This window comes from Camellia sinensis, chromosome 9 (assembly GCF_055761805.1).
Source record: "Camellia sinensis isolate YWXY chromosome 9, ASM5576180v1, whole genome shotgun sequence".
Lineage (NCBI taxonomy): Eukaryota > Viridiplantae > Streptophyta > Magnoliopsida > Ericales > Theaceae > Camellia > Camellia sinensis.
Genome location: NC_138969.1, coordinates 106,359,267 through 106,385,898, shown reverse-complemented (window position 1 = coordinate 106,385,898; position 26,632 = coordinate 106,359,267). Strand labels below are relative to the sequence as shown.

Below are 26,632 nucleotides of genomic sequence, written 5' to 3'. Positions count from 1 at the left end.
TAGAGACATTTCATCTACATGTTTGAATGTGTATTTATTTTGTAAATGTGCAAACTGAATCTGAACACGAACACATGAAATTGAAATGAATGAACTGGAACTAAATACTCTGAATGTTATGAAAAAAACTATTTGCCTATGTTTATAAGTGCTCTATTTACCTATAGCAATGGAAAATACAAGAAGTGATGGAACAACTAAATCTTCTGAGGCTTGCATGAGCCGAATGGAACAAATGCTTACAGCCCTAACTGAAGCAATGATATAGTAGCACAGGCGACAACCTCTGCCCCCTCATGTCCAAGTTGAGCCGGATAATAATAATATTATAAATCTAACTCAGAAGTTTATGAAGATAAAGCCGCCGACTTTCTTGGGTGGTATTGAACCCTTAAAGGCAGAGACATGGTTACTTGAAATGGAGAAACTATTTCAAGTATTTCCTTGCTCTGAGACGCAGAAAGTGTTATTGGCCACTTATACTCTGAAGGACAAAGCCTGAAGATGGTGGTTATTAATTTGAAATAGTAATGAAAGCATGACATGGGCTCAATTCAACGAGATCTTTTACAATAAGTACTTTCCTCAGTGCTTTTGGGACCGAAAGGTTTCTGAATTTCTGGAAGTTAAACAAAGTAAGATGTCCGTAGCTGAGTATGAAGCTAAGTTTACTAAGTTAGCCAGATTTGCTCCTCATATGGTTGACATAGATTACAAGAAGGCTCAAAAATTTGAAAGGGGATTAGATCTGCGTGTGTATGACCAAGTGGGCGTACTGTAGAAGTACTTGATAGAGCATTGATGGCTGAGGCCATTCTAGTAATAAAGAAACAAGCTCCAGCTCCAACAACTGAATGGAAGGGTAAAAGATTTGGATTCAATTTCAAGAAGGGTCGGTTATTTTCAAAAAGGCAGAATATGGGATCCTCTAGTAGCTCTAGTCAGAATAATGGATCTACTCCAAACTGTTTTGATTGCGGAAGAAAGCATAAAGGCACACGTTACCGTGCATCAGGTGCTTGTTTTCGGTATGGCAAGACTGGCCACATGGTTAGAGATTATCCGCTGAGATCTGATGATGCTAACCGTCCTGCCGCAAATTCAGCAGGATCTGCTTCTAGATCAAGAACAAATGTAAAAACTAATACGGGGAAAGAACCTTTGAGACAAGGTAGAGTTTTCGCACTTGTGCCTGGCAATATACAAAATACTGAATCAATGGTGTCAGGTATAACCTTTATATGTGCTCAGAATACCTATGTGTTGATAGATTATGGTTCCACACATTCCTTTGTGTCGCATGCTTTTTCTCAAAAATTAACTAGACCTTTAGAACCTATGAATTATTTATTGTCTTTATCTATGCCATCCGGGGGTCCTATAGTATGTGCCTATGTTTATCCAGCATGTGACATAGTGATTGGTGATGTGACATTGTATGTTGATTTATTACCTCTGGGAATTGATCATTTTGACTTCATATTGGGTATGGACTAGTTGACGAAGTACTGTGCAACTATTGACTGTGTAAATAAGTCTGTTGTATTTCGTCCACCTGGATTACCTAAGTTTATGTTTATTGGAAATGGAGTAGTTCCTTCCCCATACTTGATTTCTGCCATGAAAGTTGTTAAACTGCTTAGGAAGAGATGTAGGGGTTATATGTGTTATGTTTTGACTGAGACTTCTGATAGTCCTCTTGTAGAGAGCATCTCTGTAGTAAATGAATTTCCTGATGTATTTCTAAATGAATTGCCAGTGAGTTAATTGATAGGGAAATTGAGTTTACTATTGATGTTTTACTTAGAACACAACCGATTTCCAAAACCCCATATAAAATGTCAATTTCTGAACTGAAAGAATTGAAAACTCAACTTCAGGAACTGTTAGACAAGAGTTTATTTGCCTGAGCACTTCACCATGGGGTGCTCCAGTTTTGTTTGTCAAAAGGAAAGATGGATCTTTAAGGTTGTATATAGACTATCAGGAATTGAATAAAGTGACTATCCAGAATAAATACCCACTACCCCGAATAGATGATCTTTTTGACCAACTTCAGGGTGCATAAGTGTTCTTGAAGATAGACCTTAGATCCGGGTATCACCAGTTAAAAGTTAAAGCGGAAGACATAGAGAAAACTACATTTAGAACTAGATATGGGCACTACGAGTTTTTAGTAATGCCATTTGGGGTAACAAATGCACCTGTAGCGTTTATGGACATAATCAATCAGGTATTCAAACAATTTCTTGATGAATTTCTGGTGGCCTGGAATGAAGAAAAGTGTTGCTCATTTTGTAGCTAGATGTTTGCATTACCAACAAGATAAGGCTAAACACCAATGACCCGCTGGGTTACTTCAACCGCTCCCAATACCAGAATGAAAATGGGAACATATTACTATGGGACTTCATTGTTGGACTGCCTTGCTCTTTTTGAGGTATGGACTCTATATGGGTTATTGTTGACCGTTTAACTAAGTTTGTCCATTTTCTGCCTGTTAAAACTATTTATAATGTAGACAAGTTGGCTAACATTTATATAAATGAGATTGTGAGGTTACATAGTGCACTAGTATCTATTATGTCTGACAGAGATTCAAAGTTCATGTTAAGATTTTGGAAAAGTTTACAACAGGCTTTGGGAACTGAATTGTGATTGAGTAGTGCCTACCACCCACAGCCAGACAACTAATCTGAATGAACCAATCAGACTTTAGAAGATATGTTACAGATATGTGCCCTAGATTTCCAAGAGAATTGGGAGACCTATTTACCACTGGCCGAGTTTGTGTATAATAATAGTTACCATTCGAGTATCGGCATGGCTCCGTATGAAGCTTTGTATGGAAGAAAATGCCGTTCTCCAATATGTTGGGCTGAGATTGGTAACAGACCCTTGTTGGGACCGAAACTGGTACAAGAAATAACTGAAAATGTGAAATTGATTCAGCATAGGTTGAAAACTGCACAAAGTCGCCAAAAGAGTTATGCGGATGTCGTAAGGAGAGATCAGGAATATGAAGTTGGGGATTACGTGTTTATCAAAGTAACCCCGATGAAGGGCCAAACATGGTTTGGTGTAAAGGGCAAGCTAGCACCAAGATATGTTGGGCCATATGAAATTCTTGAGAAAATCAATCCAGTGACGTATCGGGGTAGCCTTACCACCAGTCATGGAGCATATGCATAATGTTTTTTACATATCCATACTTCGGGACCATCTACGAGATCTGTTACATGTTATTGAACCAACATATGTGCTTTTGAAGGATGACTACACTTATGAAGAGAGGCCAATTCAGATTGTGAATCGCTGTATCAAAAGATTGAGGAACAAAGAAATCCCATTGGTAAAAATGGATTGGCAAAACCACGGAGGGACATATGCAACATGGGAAACAAAAGAAGACATGATGAAAAGATACTCTGAACTGTTCCCTCTAGATCCGATATTCTACTAAAATGAAGGTAATTTGAGTTTGGAGGACCAAACTCTTTAAAGGGAGAAGACTATGACAACCCCGACTTGTGATTAACTATTAAACCATGATTAAGGATGCCTAATAAGTAATTAAGAGAAAGTCATGTGTGTTAATTGCATGAATTATATGTTGATTGCATTTGTATCTATCTGTCATAGAAATATTTGTTTATGTTTTCGTGTTGTTCCACGAATTGAAAGCCTTATCAGCATCCAATCACGAAATTGACTTAGGTTATGTGTTATTTGGAATCTATTTAGACTTTTGTGGTAGATTTAATTGAAAATTGATTCGGAGTGAATTAATTAGAATAAAATAAGGATTTAAGCCAATTAATTAAGATTACCTAAGTAGCCTATATAAGGCCAATATAACTCTTGAATTCTCTTACTCATCACATCATTTGGACTCTTGAGACCAAAACGTGAGAGAGAGTGGAAGCTAGGAAACTTGAGGTCAAACTTGAGGTAGAGAAGGACATTGCTAGGAGACTTGGAGAATTACTTAAGATTACCTCTAAACCTTAAGAAATTGAGAACCTTAGGTAAGAATTCTAGCCTTTAGCTCTGTAATTTAGTTGAGTAATGCATGGAATCAAGGGTGATAGGTGAATTCACATGAGAATTGAACTAGAAATGAAGGAATCTAAGTCGTGCCATGCATGCATGCATTTTCATCACATTTTGAATTTGAATTTCAAACAAAACTCACATGCATGTGTCTATCTTGGCTTTGTTTTAGGAATTTATCAAGTTTCTCATCATCTTACCTCAATTGAGCATGATTTGGAAGGTTTAAGTTTGAAGAGATTACATGCATGCGTATATCATGGGTTTCAAGCTTGATTTTAGCACAATTGGCTTGCCTTGGGCAGTAATCTTGCGAAATGATTTGAATTCACCATGTTTTACAATTTTCCAGGTGTTTCCTCAAGTTTTTTGCCCAAAAGAACTTGTTTTGTAACTTGGATTCGAGTTTTGAGCTTGGGAGTGCAATCTAGAAATTCTAGAATTCTGTCTCTCCACTCGAGTGACGGATTCTCCACTCGAGTGACCACCCTTTGTTTTGCACTTATGTTAGAGTGACCAAGAGTTGGCTCGAGCGTAAATTTCATGCTCCCAGAAGTTTACCATTTTTGCAGACCGCTCAAACGACAAGGGTTGTGCTTGAGCGAGGACCTCAGTCACACACTCGAGTGACCATCGAGCGACCGTCAAGCGGAAAATTCACACAACTAGTACTTTTGCAGAATTTATAGACTGCTTGAGCGACGGACTTTATGCTTGAGCGACCACTCACATTTTTGACTGTCCGCTCGAGTGAAAGAAGTTGCACTTGAGCGAAGCCTCTGTTTTCAGCATATTTGACCATGTGTTTTAAGCACATTTTAGCATCCTTTTTGCATCCGAGGCATTCCTAGGCCATGATTAGGACATGATAATGGGGATAATGTAGTGACCCTAATTTTGTTAAGTCATTATTTATTATTATTATGATTATTATTATCTTATTTTATTTTTTTGACTTTATTAATTGTGTGGTTTATATGAGAATTTAGTGTGTTGTTTAGTTAATGTGATATTTAATGAATTTAATGTTGTAATTAATAAATTTAATGTGTTATATAATTAATTAATATATTTATATATTTATTTATTTTTATAGAAAAAAAAGAGAGGTGTTTTATATATATATATATATATTTAATCTCATATTTATATATTATAATTATATATATTATATAATATAATATATTATAATAGTCATATTAGATTAGAATAGAAAATTTGGTTATTATATATATATATATGTTATATAAGTAGTCAACTAGGTTTTAATCTCTTTTTGGTGAAAAGATTTCCATCAGCAGCCGTAGGTGGGGAAGAGAGAGAGAGAGAGAGAGAGAGAGAGAGAGAGAGAGAGAGAGAGAGAGAGAGAGAGAGAGAGAGAGAGAGAGAGAGAGATTAATCAAAGAAAATTGAGAGAGAGCAGAGGGACGACGGCAGTGAAGAGAAAGAAAAAAAATTGGGGTTTTATTTTGGTGGCTCTATTAGTTCTCTAAATATTTCTTTGATCTTCAAAAAAAAATATTGTGAGTACAAAACTCACTTCCTTTGATTTATATTTAATTCGTTGTTTTTATTTATTTGATGTTAGTTTGATTTTGTATTTACCTAAAGATGATAGATTGATTTTAATTATTTTGATTAGTGGTGTATGTAAAGTTTAGGATTTTTAGATGATTGATTGATTTTAATTATTTTGGATTAGTTGTATATGTAAGGTTTAGAATTTTTAGATGATTGATTGATTTTAATTATTTTGGTTAGTTGTGTATACAAGGTTTAGGGTTTTTTCTTTTATGCATTTATTTTGTAGTTGTAATTACACTCATGATTATATAAAATGAAAATAAACTTAGAATTCATAGATATTGGTTAGAGGATGGATTGATTCGTTATTTTTATTTATTTATTTTTATTTGATGTTGAATTGATTTTGTATTTGCATGTAGATGAATCATTGATTTTAATTATTTTGATTAGTTATGTATGCCATGTTTAGGATTTTTATATGGATTTATTTTATAGTGGTAATTACACTCATGGTTATATAAAATTAAAATTAATTAGGAACCCATAAATAAATTCCTTATACTCCACCATGACTCCATGGATTGTTGTTTCATTTGAGTGATGGTGAGAAAGAGTGTATAAAAAAAAGGGGTGAGGATTATGAGATTTATTTGAATGCCTTAGGCTCGGCATTGTTATGTTTATTCTCATGTGTGAGATGTTGTGTATATATATATTGTTGTCTCGTTCTCATGAGTAGACGAGTGCTTTGATTTGCGCCCGTACGTATATGCTAACCATCCGGGGAGTGTGAGTCAAACTCGGGACGATATCCCCGTGCAAGTTTGGCTTCGGAGCGGTGTTAGGTATACGGGAGGCACATGGGATATATGTGCAGGCCGGAAGGGGAGAGCCGAAGTGGTGGAGTTAAGGTATAAAGAATTTAATTATGAATTTATTAGTATAATGTGAATGGTACTGATATGTACATGATAAAAAAATAATAAACAATTTTGATAAATTATGAAATTTGAGCAGAGGCATATATACGTGATTCTAGACAACTTTTGTGTTTTAGCTTTTTATTAAAAAGATCGATTAGAACTTATAATCGGATGATCTTGATTATTGTCGGTTTGATTCATTTTAGCAAGGCAGATTTTAGAGGCTGTTTTAACCCACGAAACGAGCTTATTTTTATTGGTTTCTTATAAAATGAAGTAAAACATTATTCTGCACACTTTTTGTGTTTTGAAATTTTTCAAAAAAAATCATCTTAGGGCAATTTTTGTTCGTTTTCAGCTTCAGATTTTTCGATTGAATTCCGTCTAGATTTTTATATCAAGTTTTTCTCTTAACATGTTCAATTTCTGTAAACTCGTTCGCATTGTATTTTAGGAAATTTGATTCTGTACAACTTTCGTTCTTTGAGTTTTGATCAATTCGAATTATTTAAGTATGAAACGGTGTAATTTTATATTTTTTTTTACAAGTTACTTATGATTAAATTATACTAACTTTATTTTTTTTGCAGGATAGTGTGTCTTACTAATTTTTTTTTATGCAGGGATGACCCACCATATTTTTATTTCTATTTTGTCTATTTTATAATCAATTTATATTTCGTTGTGTACGGACAAGAAACTAAATGTCACCGTATCTCGGGAAACTACCCATTCGTCTCGGTGCGGTTGGAACTACTTGTCTTGTCCCGTGATAAGAATTAAATGTATTTTTGTCTTGTACTCATACCAGTATACCTGTATACTGACCCGTTTTGTCTCTTGGCAACTCGGGTGCGTTCTGTTTGAGCGTAGCTGAGCTTCTTTTGCAGGATTAGTTGAGGCTACGGTGGTGACGAGAAGTAACTATAGTTTTTGGGCATATCTCTTGGATTTCTTTTGTTTTCTTGAGCTTAGGGTTTTTAGTAGTTCATGTATTTATTATTTTTTTTTTGACTTTAGTATTGGAATAATTTGACATGGTTTGTAACCGTACTTTATTTAAGTTGTTTTGGCTAGTTATTGCTACTTTAATGTTAGAGGTATTTGATAGTTATAAAATTATGGTAGATGTTTTGGTTGGCGTTTAGTTTTTGTTTCACCCCTAAGATTTGGATGATGGAATATTATTGGGGTTTAGTCCTAATTTAATACTTAATTGTCCGAATTTTGGGGCGTGACAGTTTGGTATCAAAGCTCTAGGTTACCGTAGACTTGTGAGAGTTTAGGTGATCCTCGGATTGTGGAAACATGGGTTAGCTGGTTTAGTTTGGTGGTTGAATTTATTCTAAGTATTTAAGAACGAATTCTTCTTATGTGTTTAACTTGAAGGTGATGGCTGGAAGGTATCTTTAAATTTTTTTTTTTCAAGAACCCATTAGAGTACTTTTTGATCATATCTAGGTAGTTTGTAGAAAGAGAACATATTGTAACTACCTTCTTGTCTAGACCTATTTGTGTTGAGACTCATTTAGGAGGGGCAGTTACTTTATGAGATGTGTAAAGATTTTGAGATTGACTTTGCAAGCAAAGTCTTGTATGCGGATCTAATTGTTTTAGGGTTTGAGGGGTTTACAATTATTTTGGGTATGGATTGGCTGCGAAAACACTTTGTGACTCTAGATTATGCTAGAAGGACTGTAAATATAGATATTCCCGGTATGTCACGGCTTACCCACACTTCTAGCGATGGAGAAGAGTCGGTGATGACGAGTTTTCTGTGCCCGGTAGAAATTCCTAAGCAAGATATTAGTGAGGTAGATGTGGTGCGTGAGTTTGAAGATGTATTTCAAGAGATACCTGGACCTCTACCCCGACGGGTAGTAGAATTTCGCATTGACCTAGTGCCAGGAACTGCACCAATTTCTAAGGCGGCATATAGAATGGCGCCTAAAGAGCTTGTGGAGATGAAGAAGCAGTTGGAAGAGATGCTTCAGAAAGGGTTCATTCGTTTAAGTAGCTCCCCGTGGGGAGCACCTGCGATTTTTGTCTCCAAGAAAGATGGCACTCTCCGTACGTGCATAGATTACAGGGAGCTAAACAAGGTGATTATCAAGAACAAGTATCCGCTACCTAGAATTGATGACTTGTTTGATCAGTTGAAGGGGGCAACCATGTTCCCTCAGTTTGATCTCAGAACAGGTTACCATCAGATGGGTGTGTCAAAGGAAAGTATACCGCTTACTGCTTTTCGGACCCGATATGGGTTGTACGAATTTCCTGTAATGCCTTTTGGTTTGACTAATGCTCCTTCCTACTTCATGGACTTGATGAACAGAATTTTTCAACCATATCTAGATAAGTTTGTGATTATCTTCATAGATGATATCCTGGTGTATTCTAAGAATAAGGAGGAACACAGAGAACACTTGAAAATTGTATTACAGACTTTGAAGGAGCAACAATTATACGCTAAGTTCAGTAAGTATCACTTTTGGGAGAAAGAAGTTCGATTTTTGGGACATGTTGTGTCCAATCAGGGGATAGCGGTAGATCCTGAAAAAGTTATTGCGGTCAAAGAATGGAAGCAGCCCACGAACCCCACAGAGGTGAGAAATTTTTTAGGACTAGCTGGTTATTACAGGAGATTTATAGAGAAGTTTTCCACTATTGCAGCACCCATAACCAAGTTGACCCGCAAGAATATGAAGTTTGTATGGACAGATGATTGTGAGAAAGCTTTCCAGGAGTTAAAGCAACGGTTGACTACAGCACCAGTGTTAACTATGCCGGTACAAGGGGAAAAGTTAGTAGTGTTTACTGATGCGAGTGGAACTGGGTTGGGATGTGTGTTGATGCAGCATCAGAAGGTTGTATCTTATGCTTCTCGACAATTAAAACCTCATGAGAGACGATAGCCTACTCATGACTTAGAGTTGGTAGCAGTTGTTTTTGCGTTGAAAGTGTGGCGACACTACTTGTTTGGGGAGCATTTTGAGTTGTACATAGATCACAAGAGCCTCAAATATCTCTTTTCTCAAAAAGAGTTGAACATGAGGCAACAGAGGTGGGTTGAATTCATCAGTAGTTATGATTTCGAGATCCTTTACCACCCAGGGAAAGGAAATGTGGTCGCTGATGCACTTAGTCGACAACATGGGATTATAGCTTCTTTGATGATTCAAGAATGAAAGTCCTTGGAGTTAATTTCGACGCATGATGTTCAACCAATAGAGTGTGCTGAGAAGGCATACATTGGTAGTTTGATCGTGTAGCCGACGTTACTGGGTAATCAGATGCAGAATTTAGATGGGTTTCTCGTTAGCAAGCTCGATGACCTTGTAGTGAATTTGATCGATGATTGTCCTACTGATTGGTCTGTGGACTCAGATGGGGGATTGCGATTCAAGGGCAAGTTGTGTGTACCTAATATTATTGAATTGAGGAAAGAAATTATGAATGATGCCCATAGGTCCCGATATACCATTCACCTCGGTGGGACTAAGATGTATCATGACTTGAAGAGAACATTTTGGTGGGAAGGTATGAAGAAGGACGTAGGAGAGTATGTTTCTCGATGTTATGTATGCCAACAGGTTAAGGCAAAACACCAACGACCGTTTGGACTTTTGCAGCCTCTTGAGATCCCTACTTGGAAATGGGAGTGCATCTCTATGGATTTCGTGGATGGATTGCCGCAGTCTAAGCGAGGCAATGAATCTATTTGGGTGATAGTGGATCGACTCACAAAGTCTGCTCATTTTATTCCTATTAGTGTTCACCGAACTGCGGATAAACCAGCTAGGCTATATATTAGGGAGGTGGTGCGACTTCATGGCGCACCCGTTTCTATAGTTTTGGATTGTGATCCATTGTTTGTGGCAGAGTTTTGGGAGAGTTTTCAGCATGCTTTGGGTGCTAGGTTAGACCTAAGCACGACTTATCATCTTCAGACAGATGGGCAAACTGAGCGGGTAAATCAGATCTTGGAGGATATGTTGAGAGCTTGTGTCATCGATCTTGGTGGTAGTTGGGAAGAACACTTACCATTGGTGGAGTTTGCTTATAATAATAGCTATCACTCCAGTATCGGGATGGCACCTTTTGAGGCTTTGTATGGGAGGCCATATCGATCACCTGCTTGTTGGATAAAGGTAGGAAATGTGCCGTTGTTAGGGCCAGAGTTGGTGAGAGAGACCACAGAGAAAGTGAACATTATTCGGGAACGTATTAAGACTGCACAAAGCCGTCAGAAAAGTTACGCCGATAAAAAAACGTAGGGGGGTTGAGTTGAATGTTGGAGATTTTGTGTTTTTGAAGGTCTCGCCGATGAAAGGTATCATGCGATTCGGAAAGAAGGGAAAGTTAGCACCTAGATTTGTGGGACCATATGAGATCACTGAGAAGATTGGTAATGTGGCTTACAAACTAGCTCTACCACCTGCTTTAGCTATGATTCACAATGTGTTCCATATATCTTTATTGCGGAAGTGTGTACAAGACCCTTCCCAAGTAGTATCACCAGAAGTGTTGGAGATTAGTGATGATTTAACATATGTGGTGCGATCGGTTACTATTCTAGATTGGGATGTAAAACAGTTGCAACGCAAGAAAGTGAACTTAATTAAAGTGCAATGGAGCAAGGATGAGAATGATATCACTTGGGAATTGGAAGAGAAAGTTCGGCATATGCATCCGGAACTTTTTACTTAGTACTCTCTCCTATTGAATCTCGGGACAAGATTCTTTTGAGGTGTGTATATTGTAGCGACCCTAATTTTGTTAAGTCATTATTTATTATTATTATGATTATTATTATCTTATTTTATTTTTTTGACTTTATTAATTGTGTGGTTTATATGAGAATTTAGTGTGTTGTTTAGTTAATGTGATATTTAATGAATTTAATGTTGTAATTAATAAATTTAATGTGTTATTTAATTAATTAATATATTTATTTATTTTTATAGAAAAAAACGAGAGGTGTTTTATATATATATATATATATATATGTTTAATCTTATATTTATATATTATAATTATATATATTATATAATATAATATATTATAATAGTCATATTAGATTTGAATAGAAAATTTGGTTATTATATATATATATATATGTTATATAAGTAGTCAATTAGGTTTTAATCTCTTTTTGGTGAAAAGATTTCCATCAGCAACCGTAGGTGGGGAAGAGAGAGAGAGAGAGAGAGAGAGAGAGAGAGAGAGAGAGAGAGAGAGAGAGAGAGAGAGAGAGAGAGAGAGAGAGAGATTAATCAAAGAAAATTGAAAGAGAGCAGAGGGACGGCGGCAATGAAGAGAAAAGAAAAAAAATTGGGGTTTTATTTTGGTGGCTCTATTAGTTCTTTAAATATTTTTTTGATCTTTAAAAAAAATATTGTGAATACAAAACCCACTTCCTTTGATTTATATTTAATTCGTTGTTTTTATTTATTTATTTTTATTTATTTGATGTTAGTTTGATTTTGTATTTACCTAAAGATAGATTGATTTTGATTATTTTGATTAGTGGTGTATGTAAAGTTTAGGGTTTTTAGATGATTGATTGATTTTAATTATTTTGGATTAGTTGTATATGTAAGGTTTAGGATTTTTAGATGATTGATTGATTTTAATTATTTTGGTTAGTTGTGTATACAAGGTTTATGGTTTTTTCTTTTATGCATTTATTTTATGGTTGTAATTACACTCGTGATTATATAAAATGAAAATAAACTTAGAATCCATAGATATTGGTTAGAGGATGGATTGATTCGTTATTTTTATTTATTTATTTTTATTTGATGTTGAATTGATTTTGTATTTGTATGTAAATGAATGATTGATTTTAATTATTTTGATTAGTTATGTATGCCATGTTTAGGATTTTTATATGGATTTATTTTATAGTGGTAATTACACTCATGGTTATATAAAATTAAAATTAATTAGGAACCCATAAATAAATTCCTTATACTCCACCATGACTCCATGGATTGTTATTTTATTTGAGTGATGGTGAGAAAGAGTGTATAAAAAAAAGGGGTGAGGATTATGAGATTTATTTGAATGTCTTAGGCTCGGCATTGTTATGTTTATTCTCATGTGTGAGATGTTGTGTATATATATATATTGTTGTCTCGTTCTCATATGTAGACGAGTGCTTTGATTTGCGCGCGTACGTAGTCAAACTCGGGACGATATCCCCGTATACGTTTGGCTTCGGAGCGGTGTTAGGTGTATGTGAGGCACATGGGATATATGTGCAGGCCAGAAGGGGAGAGCCGAAGTGGTGGAGTTAAGGTACAAAGAATTTAATTATAAATTTATTAGTATAATGTGAATGGTACTGATATGTACATGATAAAAAAATAGTAAACGATCTTGATAAATTATGAAATTTGAGTAGAGGCATGTATACGTGATTCTAGACAACTTTTGTGTTTTAGTTTTTTATTAAAAAGATCGATTAGAACTTATAATCGGATGATCTTGATTATTGTCGGTTTGATTCATTTTAGCAAGGCAGATTTTAGAGGCTGTTTTAACCCACGAAACGAGCTTATTTTTATTGGTTTCCGTAAAATCGAAGTAAAACATTATTCTGCACACTTTTCGTGTTTTAAAATTTTTCAAAAAAAATCATCTTAGGGCCGTTTTTGTTCGTTTTCAGCTTCAGATTTTTCGATTGAATTCCGTCTAGATTTTTATATCAAGTTTTTCTCTTAACCTGTTCAGTTTCTGTAAATTCGTTCGCGATGTCTTTTAGAAAATTTGATTCTGTACAACTTTCGTTCTTTGAATTTTGATCAATTCGAATTATTTAAGTATGAAACGGTGTAATTTTATATTTTTTTTTTACAAGTTACTTATGATTAAATTATACTAACTTTATTTGTTTTGCAGGATGGTGTGTCTTACTAATTTTTTTTATGCAGGGATGACCCACCATATTTTTATTTCTATTTTGTCTATTTTATAATCAATTTATATTTCGTTGTGTACGGACAAGAAACTAAATGCCACCGTATCTCGAGAAACTACCCATTCGTCTCGGTGCGGTTGGAACTACTTGTCTTGTCCCGTGATAAGAATTAAATGTATTTTTGTCTGTGTCTGGTGGACACGTGGGTGTTAAATATTGTACTCATACCAGTATACCTGTATACTGACCCGTTTTGTCTCTTAGCAACTCGGGTGCGTTCTATTTGAACGCCGCTGAGCTTCTTTTGCAGGATTAGTTGAGGCTACGGTGGTGATGAGAAGTAACTATAGTTTTTGGGCATATCTCTTGGATTTCCTTTGTTTTCTTGAGATTAGGGTTTTTAGTAGTTCATGTATTTATTATTATTTTTTTTACTTTAGTATTGGAATAATTTGGCATGGTTTGTAACCGTACTTTATTTAAGTTGTTTTGGCTAGTTGTTGTTACTTTAATGTTGGAGGTATTTGATAGTTATAAAATTATGGTAGATGTTTTGGTTGGCATTTAATTTTTGTTTCACCCCTAAGATTTGGATGATGGAATATTATTGGGGTTTAGTCCTAATTTAATATTTAATTGTCCGAATTTTGGGGCGTGATAGATAAGGATTAGAAACACACCAAGATAGAAAGAACTAAGTTATGTACTATCCGAGTATGTGTTTCAAGATGTGTATCTGTTATGTTGTGTAGGTCACGCGCCGTAAGCTAGTTGATCTGTCTGCTCTGTCTGTTTGCTTTTGGAGCTATTTGTGAGTAATAACTTAGTAAAGTTATGTTCAATTTTATTTATTTTCTATATGATAAAATAAGATCTGTTTTCTGGACTATTACGTTTTGTACAACGAATGATTGTCTAATTTCTAATAAGTATTTGTGGCATCCTTAGTTTATGTAGCCCTCGCTCGGGGGCAATAATACTGTGACCAATATGCATGTGGCCCTCGCTCAGGGGTAACAATACTGTGGCTTATGTTCATGTGGCCCTTGCCCGGGGGTAACAATACCGAGGCCTATGTTCATATGGCCCTCACCTGGGGGTAACAATACCATGGCTACTTGTGCACAAGATGTAGACCAACGTGGTCATCAGTACCGACTATGCAAATTTATGATATGATAGTTAAAGGGATGTACCGCATATAACTATTTATGATTTCTGATTACGTATGCGAGTATTGTTTCTGATTTTAAATCTGATATGAGACATCATTCATTAAACCCTTTACTATGTTATTATTCGATGTGCTTCGCTCACCATTTATACTATGTATGTAGGTGACCAGGCGCGTGACCAGACTTAGAGTTGAGGATCTGGAGTTTAATTTGTTAGCCAGCCCTGTGCCTTCTGGGGAGGTTCTCTTTTGAGAAGTCAAGTTTTGTGAACCAAGCATTTAAGACTTTATTTTCTTTTGACACATGAACAAGCTTTTGTTTATCTGTATATTGGGCTAAGTCCCCATTTGGTTATATCCGGAATGAATATGGTGTGAGACTACTGTAATTATGACATCACGTGAATGTATATAAAGTTTTTGAAATTTTTTGTCCCATGTATGTGTGGACTCATCTTTTTCCGCGCCCTGCTTTTCGGAAAGGGTTGAAAAGAGGGCCTCACAGTTCGGATTCTCGCGGTTCTGAATGTAGTCTCACAAGTGCAATGTGAAATTGATAAACACCAAATAGTCCAAATCTGGCAAATCTTTTTGAAAAATCAATTTTAAATCAAATAATGCCAAAATTGGACTGCTTTGCTAGATACAAAGTCGGCACCTATATTTTTTTATTTTGGAGAAATTTAGGAAACCCTGACTCGTGCCAAAGGCTACGTGTCCGTCATCACCAAAGTTGCCTCAACTCGGGAACTTAGGTGCGAGAGGGGAAGGTCATGAGTTGAGCACCCCCGTTAGCCCGATTAAAGATCTGCCTCTACTAATCATGATAAGATTTTTTATAAATATTATGTGGTCTTGTTTCAGTTATTAATCTAACCTTACTATGTGATGCATACAAGCAAGTATAAACTAATCGCAAGACTTGGAACAATTCAACTCGTGTTTTGTTTTCGAAAATGGTTTGAATTTGCCACTCTCAAGTGGGCTTTAAAGATGCAGATTTGCCACCTCAAGTGGGCTTTAAAACAGGATTTGCCACTTCACAAAGTAGGCTTAAAACTCACATTCATTGAATCATTCCAATTCAAACAACAAGCCTTCATCCACAGGCATTCATACAGTTAAGCATTTAAGCACATAGCTTCATGGCAAGCATGCTAATCATGGCAATATGGAAATCACACTCGTGCAAGTATGCTAAAGCGTAAAAGCTTACCAAATACTCCAAGCCAAAACAAAAACTAGTTAAAAAAATGTATGATCCTAACTATACAAGATGCCTAATGCAACACATGCAATATGAAATTAATAGGCTCGGCTACTAATGTGGCATATGATTCAATTTGAACAACATGTGATTAAACACGTATTCAAAGAATTACTGAAATTGCGATGCAGTTTGAATGATACGCCGAGCCTCGGTGTATGCAAGACAAATGGATGGATGCAAGCCTGCGATATGCTAATTGAAATATGCCCCTAATCTAACCATCAAAAGCAATTAAGTAAAAGGGAGAAAGACGTGGAGTTGGAAGATATACACATACGCACGAACACTTATTACAACATCACACCCTTGCGAAGGAGGGTCCGAATGAATAAGCTAAGCTACTAGCTACGCTAATTAAGCTAACTAATACAACACTTGAAATGAATTAACTAACTATTCTAAGCTAATTAATTATTACAAACCGGAATTGATTAACTAGTTACACTAACTAATTAATTACAACACTTGAATTAACTAGCTATTCTAAGCTAACAAAAGCAATTAAATAATTAACTATCTAAGCTAATTAAATATTATAACAGAACTAATTAGTTACAACTAATTGAATTATTACAACACAATTCATTATACTAGCGAAATGATTAAATGACAATGCATTTGATGTGAGCACCAAGGAAGATGGATGGAGGTTGACTGCACATCGCCCGAAAGCTGCTCTGTCTACCCCAGACTGCCTCTGTTTCACCTTCAGCCACTGCCTCTGTTTCTGTAAAACTACACTGCTGGCCAAACACCAAGGGTCGGCCATGTATTGATTTGGTGCAAACTCTGTTTTTGTGCTCTGAGGTGAAATCAGTGTAGATAGAGCATTTTCAGGCTCTGTTTGTCCTTCCTTTCCTCTCTATCATGGGAAAGCCTGAAGAGAATGATGGAATCATTTCTAAAGACATCAATGAGCAATTGATTGCTTGATGTTCTAGGACATGATTTTGGACAAAATTAATAAATGTAATGCAAATGACCACCCCTCCCTTTTTGTCATGGAATGAACTCAAAAAAGGAAGTTGAGACACTTCAAGGACATCAAAAACACCATGAATTGATGCTTGATGACCCTTGACACAAGGAACTTGGCATAACGTCCGGCCAAGTTCAAGCTTTCCAAGCCATTTTCTTTAAGTGTGTTGAACCAAATTTTAAACCAATTTTATTAGGCCTTGTTATTCATTAGTCCATTTGTCCAAATGTGATGTTAAGAGTCCTCTAAACAAGAAATAACGTCAAATGAGAGGTCTCTCTAAAACATGAGAGAAAGGCTACGCCGTTGACAATGAATCTCCTAAGAGATTAAGCCATTAAGTGTAGGACATTCTTACATGTTTCGAGCAACCCCGATCGGTTGAAATCATTCTCAAATACAAATGATAGATAGTTGATTGATTATTTAGAGTGAGACTCTCAACATGGAAATAGAGCGAAGGAAAGCTCAGAACAATACAATATAAGCCATGCATGCAATTTATGAGACAACACATGAACTAACCAAAGCATGGAACAATTTTAAAGGCCATGGAAACCCTAAAATAGCCCCTAAAAGGGTAAAAACAGTGCTGAAATTACACTACAAAAACCAAGAAAAAAGCAAGCAAAAAATGAGAGAATTAAAGCTAGTAAGCAAGCCTAAGGATGGGTGGCTAATCCCTCCACTTTTTGGACCTCAAAACCACATATTTTAGCCTTTCAAATCTCTAAAAATCAGTATGAATACCCAGGGAAGATGGTGAAAGGGAGAAGAGTTTAGGTTATGAAATAAAGGTGTAGAAAGAGTACCCTTTTGGTAACCCTCCCAACTCAACTCCAACACCTCAAATGAGCTAAAAAAACAACAAAAACAACAAGAATGATGGTGTAGGGAACAAAAATTTAAGCAAGAAAAGAGAAGCAAGCTTATACCTTTCTAGAAGCTAGCTTGCTTTTAGAGTTTCAAACTCAAGTTCAATGCACTCTCAAGCTTGAATTACGCTTCCTCAAGATCAACCAAGGCCTTAGGATGATCAAACAAGGCTGTGTATGGTGTGTAGTGATGGTGTAAACAAACTAGATTAGTTGAAAGGATGCCTTGCAATGGAAGAAGGACGAGTCAAGGCTCTCAAGGGTGTATATCTCTCTTCTAGATATTTGTTCAACCCTCAAAACAATCCCAGAGCCTCAGTTTTATAGAATTCGAGCTGAAAAGGTGACAAATATCTTCAAAAATGGACAGTTGGCGGCCTCCCGCCCATAGCAGTGTTTATCGCCATCGAAGGCCGGCCGGCCATTCATAGCCACGGCTGGGCTTTGATGGCCTCCCCTGTTTTTTGGCTCAAACTCAGCTCATGGAGGGAAACGGTCCAAAAATAAAGCTCACAAGTTCAAACAAAGTAAATGTTGAAGATTTGAGGTTATTTCGGAAGCGTGATTGATTCGAATCGCTGCGAATTCACAATTCAACTTTCATCATTGAGTGCACCGAATCGAGTGTCCGAGTCTCGCGGGCAGTCAAAAGTGGGATGTCTATAGTTGCCCCTCTTTGACCGAACTTGGAAGTCATGAAATGACGAGAGTGAATGTCAAAGCCCGAAGACGACCCATTTTTACAAGGCCACAAAACTTGGACAAGAAAGGAAGACATAAACTAAAAATGGTTGCGCCCGCAGGCTGCCTACGTATCCCTTTGCAAGGAATCAAACCAGCACAGCTCTGGGGCAAGATGCAAATGATATGCATGATGCAAAAACATCTAGATGCAACATCTAGATGCAAATGTTATGCAAAGAAATGCGACATTCAAGCAAACCGAGGTAAGGTACAGCAATCTCAAGCATAAACAGAAGTAAGTAAACACGCCACGCTTGAGAATCACAAGCCAAACCACATTTCATATAGAAAGGATGTAAGAAAATTATGCAAACCTAACTACACCACACGCAGGAAAGACAAAGAATAAGACAAATCACAGATACACCCAAGGCGTCAAGCAAGATTCCAACGTGTTGCACGCGGAAGGAAAGGAGGGATGGTGTGAACATCGGGATACACCCAAACGTTTCTAAACCAAAGCATCCTAACGCGTTGCACGCGAGAGAAGAAAAGGCAACAAGAACACTAGGACGCACCCAAATGTCTCTGACCGAAAGTGTCCTAACGCGTCGCACGTGAGAGGAGAAAAGGCAACGAGAACACTGGGACGCGCCCAAATGTCTCTAACCAAAAGCGTCCTAACACGTCGCACGCGAGAGAAGAAATGGCAACAAGAACACCGGGACGCACCCAAATGTCTCTAACCGAAAGTGTCCTAACGCGTCGCACGCGAGAGGAGAAATGGAAACTAGAACACCGGGATGCGTCCAAATGTCTCTAACCGAAAGTGTCCTAACGCGTCACACGCGAGAGGAGAAATGGAAACTAGAACACCGGGATGCATCTAAATGTCTCTAAACGAAAGCGTCTTAATGCGTCGTACGCGAGAGGAGAAATGGCAACAAGAACACCGGGATGCGCCCAAATGTCTCTAACCGAAAGCGTCCTAACGCGTTGCACGCGAGATGAGAAATGGCAACGAGAACACCGGGATGTGCCCAAATGTCTCTAACCGAAAGTGTCCTAATGCGTCGCACGCGAGAGTAGAAATGGCAACGAGAACACCGGGACGCTCCCAAATTTCTCTAACCGAAAGAAGTGGTGTAAACACCAGGGCACACCCAATGCTTTTAACCAAAACAAGGTGTTTGAGGGACAGAAATGATCTCACTTGGAATTCCTCTAAATGAACCACACATACAATATCGTATGGTTACATCAGCATTGAATGAACCATACATACAATATAGTGCCTGCATAAGAAAGAAACTTAACAGATACAATACAATAAGGATACACGTTCTATGTAAGACAAATGATCAAGACCACAATGTTGGAGACATGTTTTCTGCAAAACATGAGAAACAAAACGGAAGCATATTCTATGCAACGAGAATTGGAGCATGTTCTATACAACATTGGAATGCATATTCAAGGCAATAGTACAAAATGCATGTTCTATGCAAATGTAATGACAGTATGTTCTATAATAGTTGGAAGCATGTTCCATGTTCCAATGGAGAAGTGCATGTTCCATGCAAATGTGAAGAAGTGCATATTCTATGTGTATGCAACAAATAGGAATCGCATATTCTATGCATAATTCGAGAGCAAATGCATGATTCAAGAGTGAAAGCAATAAGCATGTTCTATGCATGAGACATGAGCACTTTCTATGCAAAATGTAAGGGGAGGAAGGGAATCACGTATGTACTTTGATGCCTCCGACTTACCTCTCAGAAGACTTTACAACATGCTCAACTCAAAAGGATACATCTTGTTCATACCAACAAAGGGTAAAACCTGCTATTTTAATTGCCACTTTGACAATCTTGGGGTTGAGATAGAGAAATGGCGTTGCTCGAGTAGGTACATCTGGAATGCAGGCTCGGCATTTGTTGAGGTTGAAACGCATTAAGATGCTCCAAATTTTTCTCATTTTCTTTTGCCATTCTAACTCTCTTTTCCTTTCTCTTTCACTTTTTCTTTTCTTCTTTTCTTTTATTCTTTTATTCTTTTTACAAAACTCAAAATAAATCAAAAATTTTAAAAATTCCAAATAAAAACCTACAATTATAACATAGAATTAAAATAATAGTGACCAACAATACATACAAACAGAGCAAATTTCCAAACCTAAAGAAAAGCAGCAAGAGTAAAATTGAAATCACCAAAGGCTGGCCGGGCCTCGATGATGCACGGCCGGCCTTCGGCAGTGACAAAGGGCAGTTCGGTAAAAGTTGAACCCGTGGCTATTTATAACACAAAACAAACCTCATTCAGACCATACCCTAGATCGAAAAAACATCCCACTCCCTCTATAAAACCCCTCTCTCTCTCTAGATTTTCACTCCCCTAGAATTACCCAACAATTCTTGCAAAAATTTTCTTGAAAACCCTCTTGATCCCCCAACTTTTGAACCGATTAGAAATCATTTTGGTTGAAGTTTTAGTTACCTCTTGGTTTTTTCCCTCACTTTCTCACTTTTGCCTAATCTTTCCCGTTCCCTTTTAATTTTCTACAATTTCTCCATTTTCTCCCTCTCTTAGGGTTTAAAATTTAAGATTTCACCCATTTTCACTCACCCCCTTCACTTTTTTTCATTTTTCCATGGCCAGTGACGAAGTCCCCCTTCCAAAACCTGTCGTAGATGTTGGTGCCGCCCTCGGCCCAGACATGGAGGTGGAGGAAGCAACTGCATTACTCCCCCTCGCCGAGAGGCCTTTTGATGTGGCCACATACCTGTAGACGCGCCCGAACGCCCCCGGAGGATGAGTCCCGTTCCGTTCATTTGTGGGTCTACTACAGTTCGGACTCAAATTGTCACGGTTCTTAATTTAAACCAAAGAGTTCAAATCCGGCAAATCGTTTTTGAAAACAGATTTTTAGAAAAGAAGGACCAAACATGGACTGTTTTGCCAGATACAGAGTCGCCACCTAAATGTTTTATTTTTAGCACTACAAAAAAATTGACTTTTTGCGACGGTAAAATACCGTCGCTAATACTCCTAATGCCGTCGCTAATACTTTTTGCGACGGCATAACGACTTTTTGCGACGGCAAGAGGAGGGTCGCAACTGCAGGGGTTGCAAAAGAGTTTTTGCGACGGTAAGTGCCGTCGCTAATGTTTTGCGACGGCATTTTTTACCTTTTTGCGACGGCACCGTGCAGTCGCTAATAATATTTGAAATTTCTTGACTTTTTTGCGACAGCCCTATTTTACCGTCGCTAAAAATGTTATTTGAGACGGCAAAAAATACCGTCGCCAATAGTCTTTTTTTAAAAAAAAAACACTACTTTTTGCGACGGTGTGGTGCCGTCGCAAAAAATATTAAAAAATAATAAAATTTCTATTTTAAATAATAAAATTTCTATTTTTTGCGACAGTATAATGTTGTCACAAAAAGTAAAACCTGTAACAAAATTAATAAAAATATTAAAATTTTCTATTTTTTCCGACGGTGGTGCCGTCTCTCTCTAAGAGCTGATTATTTACATTCTATTCACAAAAACATCATAACAAAAAATAAAAATAAAAATTTAAATTGATCAAACCATCAAATTCAATATTTTACAAAGAACAATTAAACTGTACATGTTCATAAAAGCATATTTAAATTATAAAATTCACCCAAATCCTAAAAAAAAATAAAATAATAAAATAAAATCTAAAATTCACCAATCAGCACATTGGATATTTAAATGCTCTTACAAAAATTAAAAAATTTCCAACAAGATCTCAATTTTGAGCCTATTTCAAAAATCAAGCTCCAAATTCCTTACTTCTAGAATCAGATCTTCCCCTCAGCAAAATTTATCCTTTTGACCTACAAATAAATAGATAACAGTTGCAAATTTAATCTTTTGGAGAAACCAACTATTTAAACACCAGTAATGAAGACAATGAAGACTGTGGAAAGAACACTTACGTTGTCTTCAGGAACAACTGCATATCTCTCAATTGGAGAAACCAAAGCTTTCTCTGCTCACAAAAAATAATAATAATAATAATAATAATAATGGAATTCAATGTAGTCCAAAATAGTGTAATAAACTCTTATTGTAATATACCTGGGGAATTTTTTCATGTCTGGTGGGAGTGGGAAAGGCGTGTGTGTGCACGAGTACCATCCACCATGTATGGAAATGTTGTTTCCATGCTTTGAACCCAGCAAGATCTACGAAACTTTTACCCATATATGAAAATATTGTTTCCGCGCTTTGAAACCATATAAAAAACATAAATAAAAATAAAGGGATTTGCGTTATATTTCTTACTAGCAACTTATTGACCATAGATTGATGCTTGGTTAAACTTGATCTCAGATTAAGCTATTGTTATGGAGGTGTAATTCATTTATGAATTGAGTTAGATTCTGTTTAGGTATTTATCAACCTTATTAGTCTAGGGGTCAAACATCCACCTTGGAATGTTACGACATTGCTCAAAATTTAAATGTGTAGTATAGATTTAAACCTTAGTATTATATTATTAAATAGGCTACACCCAGGATTAATATAATTCAAATTTTGCATATTTTTCTACACATTTTTTGTAAGTTTGTAGTATTATTGTCTCGTGAATGCCAATAAGAAAGGTAATCTACCCGAATTGGATGTCTAGTTTGAGCACCTCATGCTCGCCACGTCAATATTTTTTAAAAGGTAATAGTTCAAATTTTATCTACCTATTTCCAAACCCAATTTTAGATCCAACAAAAAATTTTCAACCCAATATTTGATGGGTTAATAAGTCAACAAAACCTAAAACTTTGATTTACAAAAAAATATAACGTAGGTGGCATAATGTGTTGGGCTGAACTGTTATACCCGGAATGTGGACTAGAGAGAAATAAATTATATGGTGCAAGCCTTTGACAATTTGAAGTTAAAAAAATAGTAGTAACAAATCAATGAATTAATAGAGAGACTCACAGAATCTGGTGAGAATTCCAGAGGATAGAATAGGAGTGAAAGTCCTCAGTGGGATCAAACCAAAGCTGGTGCCTCATCTCTCGGTTTCCAGTTCCATTCTTGTAAACGTTGGTCTGAATGAGGTACGGCTGCCCTGTTCTGTTCCCCAAAAACTCAATATCCAACTCATCTCTCGTCGGCCCCGCCCCGTTCTCCGAGCACATTTTTGCTGGGGCTTGAACTCATCCATTGTACCATAGTTGCTGGGGCTTGAACTCATGCATTTTTACCATAGTTGCAGGTTGATTGACAGACCTTCGAAATCAGCCTTGGTTTTAAACCCAGACGAGCTGCACATGTTAACGCATTCCCAGTGTTTCCACCTCCTTGAATCTATGAAGCAAAAATGTCAGAATATAACTGCAGTCCCTTTTAAAGCTATAAATCAATCGTATCATTTTATCACAACCATAGTCTGTAAATAGTACTAGCACCAAGATTAGGTAGGTAGTTCATTAAGATAATTAATTCCCCTTCAAACCAGTAAATGATCAACTGTCTTCATAAATGAATAAGTCAACTGAATCAAAACTGACACTAACTTTCCATATAAAAGGAGAAAAATATTTAGGCTCTGTTTGTTGCATTACTCTCAAAGCATTTGCTATAAAAGTATCGTAGCTTACTTAATTCATTTTTTACACATAAACTGTGACTCTGAAGTCCTGAGGCTTTCCAGATCCATGGAAACAACTATGGTACAATGCATGAGTTCAAGCCCCAGCAATGTATTATATCTCAAAATAGTTCCAAAATAAAACTTTTAAGATCAGATCTGTTTAGTGCTATTCTTGTTGCTATGTTTAGTTGAATGTAGTTGTTGACTAGATGACATGTAAACTGTTACTCCTCCTTTGAGGACTCCTCTCATGTTTGTCATTGGTTCAGTAAGGTATATCATTTATCTCTAGGTATAAGGACATAGGGTTGTCTTCAGAATTCAAATTGTCATAGCACATCTACTTTTCAATTTAGCAATAACAAATATAATAGTGTGTTATTTGCTCAGTTAGATTATTTATGTAAGGGGTATATGAAATTTTACTAGGTTATGTTTGGATGACAAGAAACGTGAATTCTATTACTACAAATCCCATTACTGGTAATAAAATTTGTGTCAGTTCAATTTAAGTGATTGATTTGGTTAGGAATTTACAAAAAATGACATATAATTTTATATATTTAGATATGAGTCCATTTACTAGTTTTATTCTTAAATATTAATGTGATTTTTTTGTTGGAGATGTGAGCAAAGGATTCTCCCAACCGAGGATTCAACGCAACCAGCCATCTCGTTCATGTAAACATTTACCCGAAATCTAACTGATCAAATTTCATCGTGGAACATACCATTTTTCTTGAAAAATAAACGCAAATTTTTTGTTGCTCAAATTGGGGATTACATTCTTGTCCTCAGATGTCACAATGTAATGAATGAGATTTAAAATAAAATTCTCATTCCGCCACTTCATTCCTGCCATCCAAACGACCTATAACCACATAACCCATTAAACACAGAACAGCAAATCTGGTGATTTGTGACAAGTACTAGATAAAAAGTTAAATAGATGGAGAAGATAAATAATGTAATCTTGAGTGTGAATTTTTAAGTGGGCCAATAAAAACATTCACTCTAAATTTGGCTTTTAATTTTTTTATCTGGGCTACTATAAATTTTAGTGTTACAAATCATTTAGGTAAAAAATCAACTTGATTGAATATTGGTAGACAAATAGATGACTTATAATTTAAAATCACATTTGCCTTTAATTTTTATTAAAGAAAAATAAAATTCGATCTTGTGATTATTGATATACAATCCACTTGAATTCTCTATTCAACGAAACGATATGAACAATTCATGAGATCATAAAAATGTGTGTGGTGTGAACCTCAATGAAGTGGATAGCACCCCCTAATGTGCCTCAAAGGCATAACAAAACCCCAACTCCCAAAATATGACACATAATATGATTATTATAACATTATTGATTCAATATATCTCAATAAATTTACACATTATCAAAATTATAGGATAATAAATTTTAAATAGTATGTTATTAATCTTATTTGAGCAATTCAAAACTTATTACAAACCCTATTTTAAAGCACAAACTTTTTAGATGTAGTGCCCACAGTTTCAGACCAATCAGATTCTGTGCTTTGATTACACTCTCCCAAAGTGTGTGAACAAATTCATTTTCATGCATTTAAAGTACCAAACCATGTTCTTACTTCCCAACTACAAAGGACACCTAGGCAGGCAAAGAAACCCAACCCACCAACACAGGACTGCCCAAATACACGTTAATCATTCACATTGTTTAATAAAACACGAATGAAAATCGACATTGTTTATTTCAAAAAGATCTAAACACATCGTAATACATGCAATTCAACAATCTCAGCCGCCAAAATCGAGATCATATTGAAGAAGAAGAAGAGAAAGAAAAAAAAAAGCCCTAATTTATAGACATGAAATTGACAAATTCAGCAGATAGTACACAGGGAAAAATCACAGAATGGCTAAATACAGGGATTAAACCACTAACCTGAATGGAAATACCAAAGATTTTCCCGAGAAAAAAAAGATTGAGAGAGAGAGTTTACCTGTGAGTAGATCGGCGGTGCGATGATCGGTGCGAATCGATGAGATGAACAACGAGAGAGTGACAAAGTGATCGATGCAGAGATGAACGAGATCGGTGCAGAGATAAACGAGAGGGTGAGAGAGAGAGAGAGAGAGGCGACTGAGAGAGTGATGTGAGGGAGACGATTAGATTTAGGGTTTTTTTTGGTTCTAAACAGATTGGGGATTTTGGGGGCGCGGGAATGGAAAAAATGGAAAAAAAAAAAATTCATCATAAATAAATATTTTAATAATAAAAATAAATAAATAATAATTTTTATTTTCTTTCCGTTATTAAGGTTGATTTTTTTCATATATATTTTAATGAAAAATATTTTCACTAAAATAAAAGTTAATTTTCTGTAGTCAATGAAAAATATTTTTCTACGGCCTATTTTTTTTATTACTAAAAATTATGAACTAATTTTTTGTGGTAGAGGAAAAGGAGCGGCAGCAGTAGTGAAGGTGGTGGATAAGAGATGATGGTGGTGGTGGTGGTGGTGGTGATGGTGATGGCGAAAGAGATTAGTGGTGAAGTTGTGGTAGTGGTAGTGTAAATGGAGTGGCAGGGGTGAA

General features: G+C 36.2%; 1 protein-coding gene across 1 annotated transcript; it reads right to left on the bottom strand.

The window, feature by feature from the left end:
• Positions 1-21,975: 21,975 nt before the first annotated feature.
• On the bottom strand, positions 21,976-26,211 carry LOC145798710 (putative xyloglucan endotransglucosylase/hydrolase protein 8). The gene is made up of 5 exons (XM_082887389.1): positions 26,038-26,211; positions 23,389-23,760; positions 22,525-22,639; positions 22,383-22,435; positions 21,976-22,280 (listed from the first exon to the last, which is right to left on the bottom strand). Exons 2-5 carry the CDS (start codon positions 23,589-23,591, stop codon positions 22,268-22,270), a joined length of 384 nt encoding a protein of 127 aa, XP_082743515.1. The 5' UTR covers positions 23,592-23,760; positions 26,038-26,211; the 3' UTR covers positions 21,976-22,267.
• Positions 26,212-26,632: the final 421 nt, after the last annotated feature.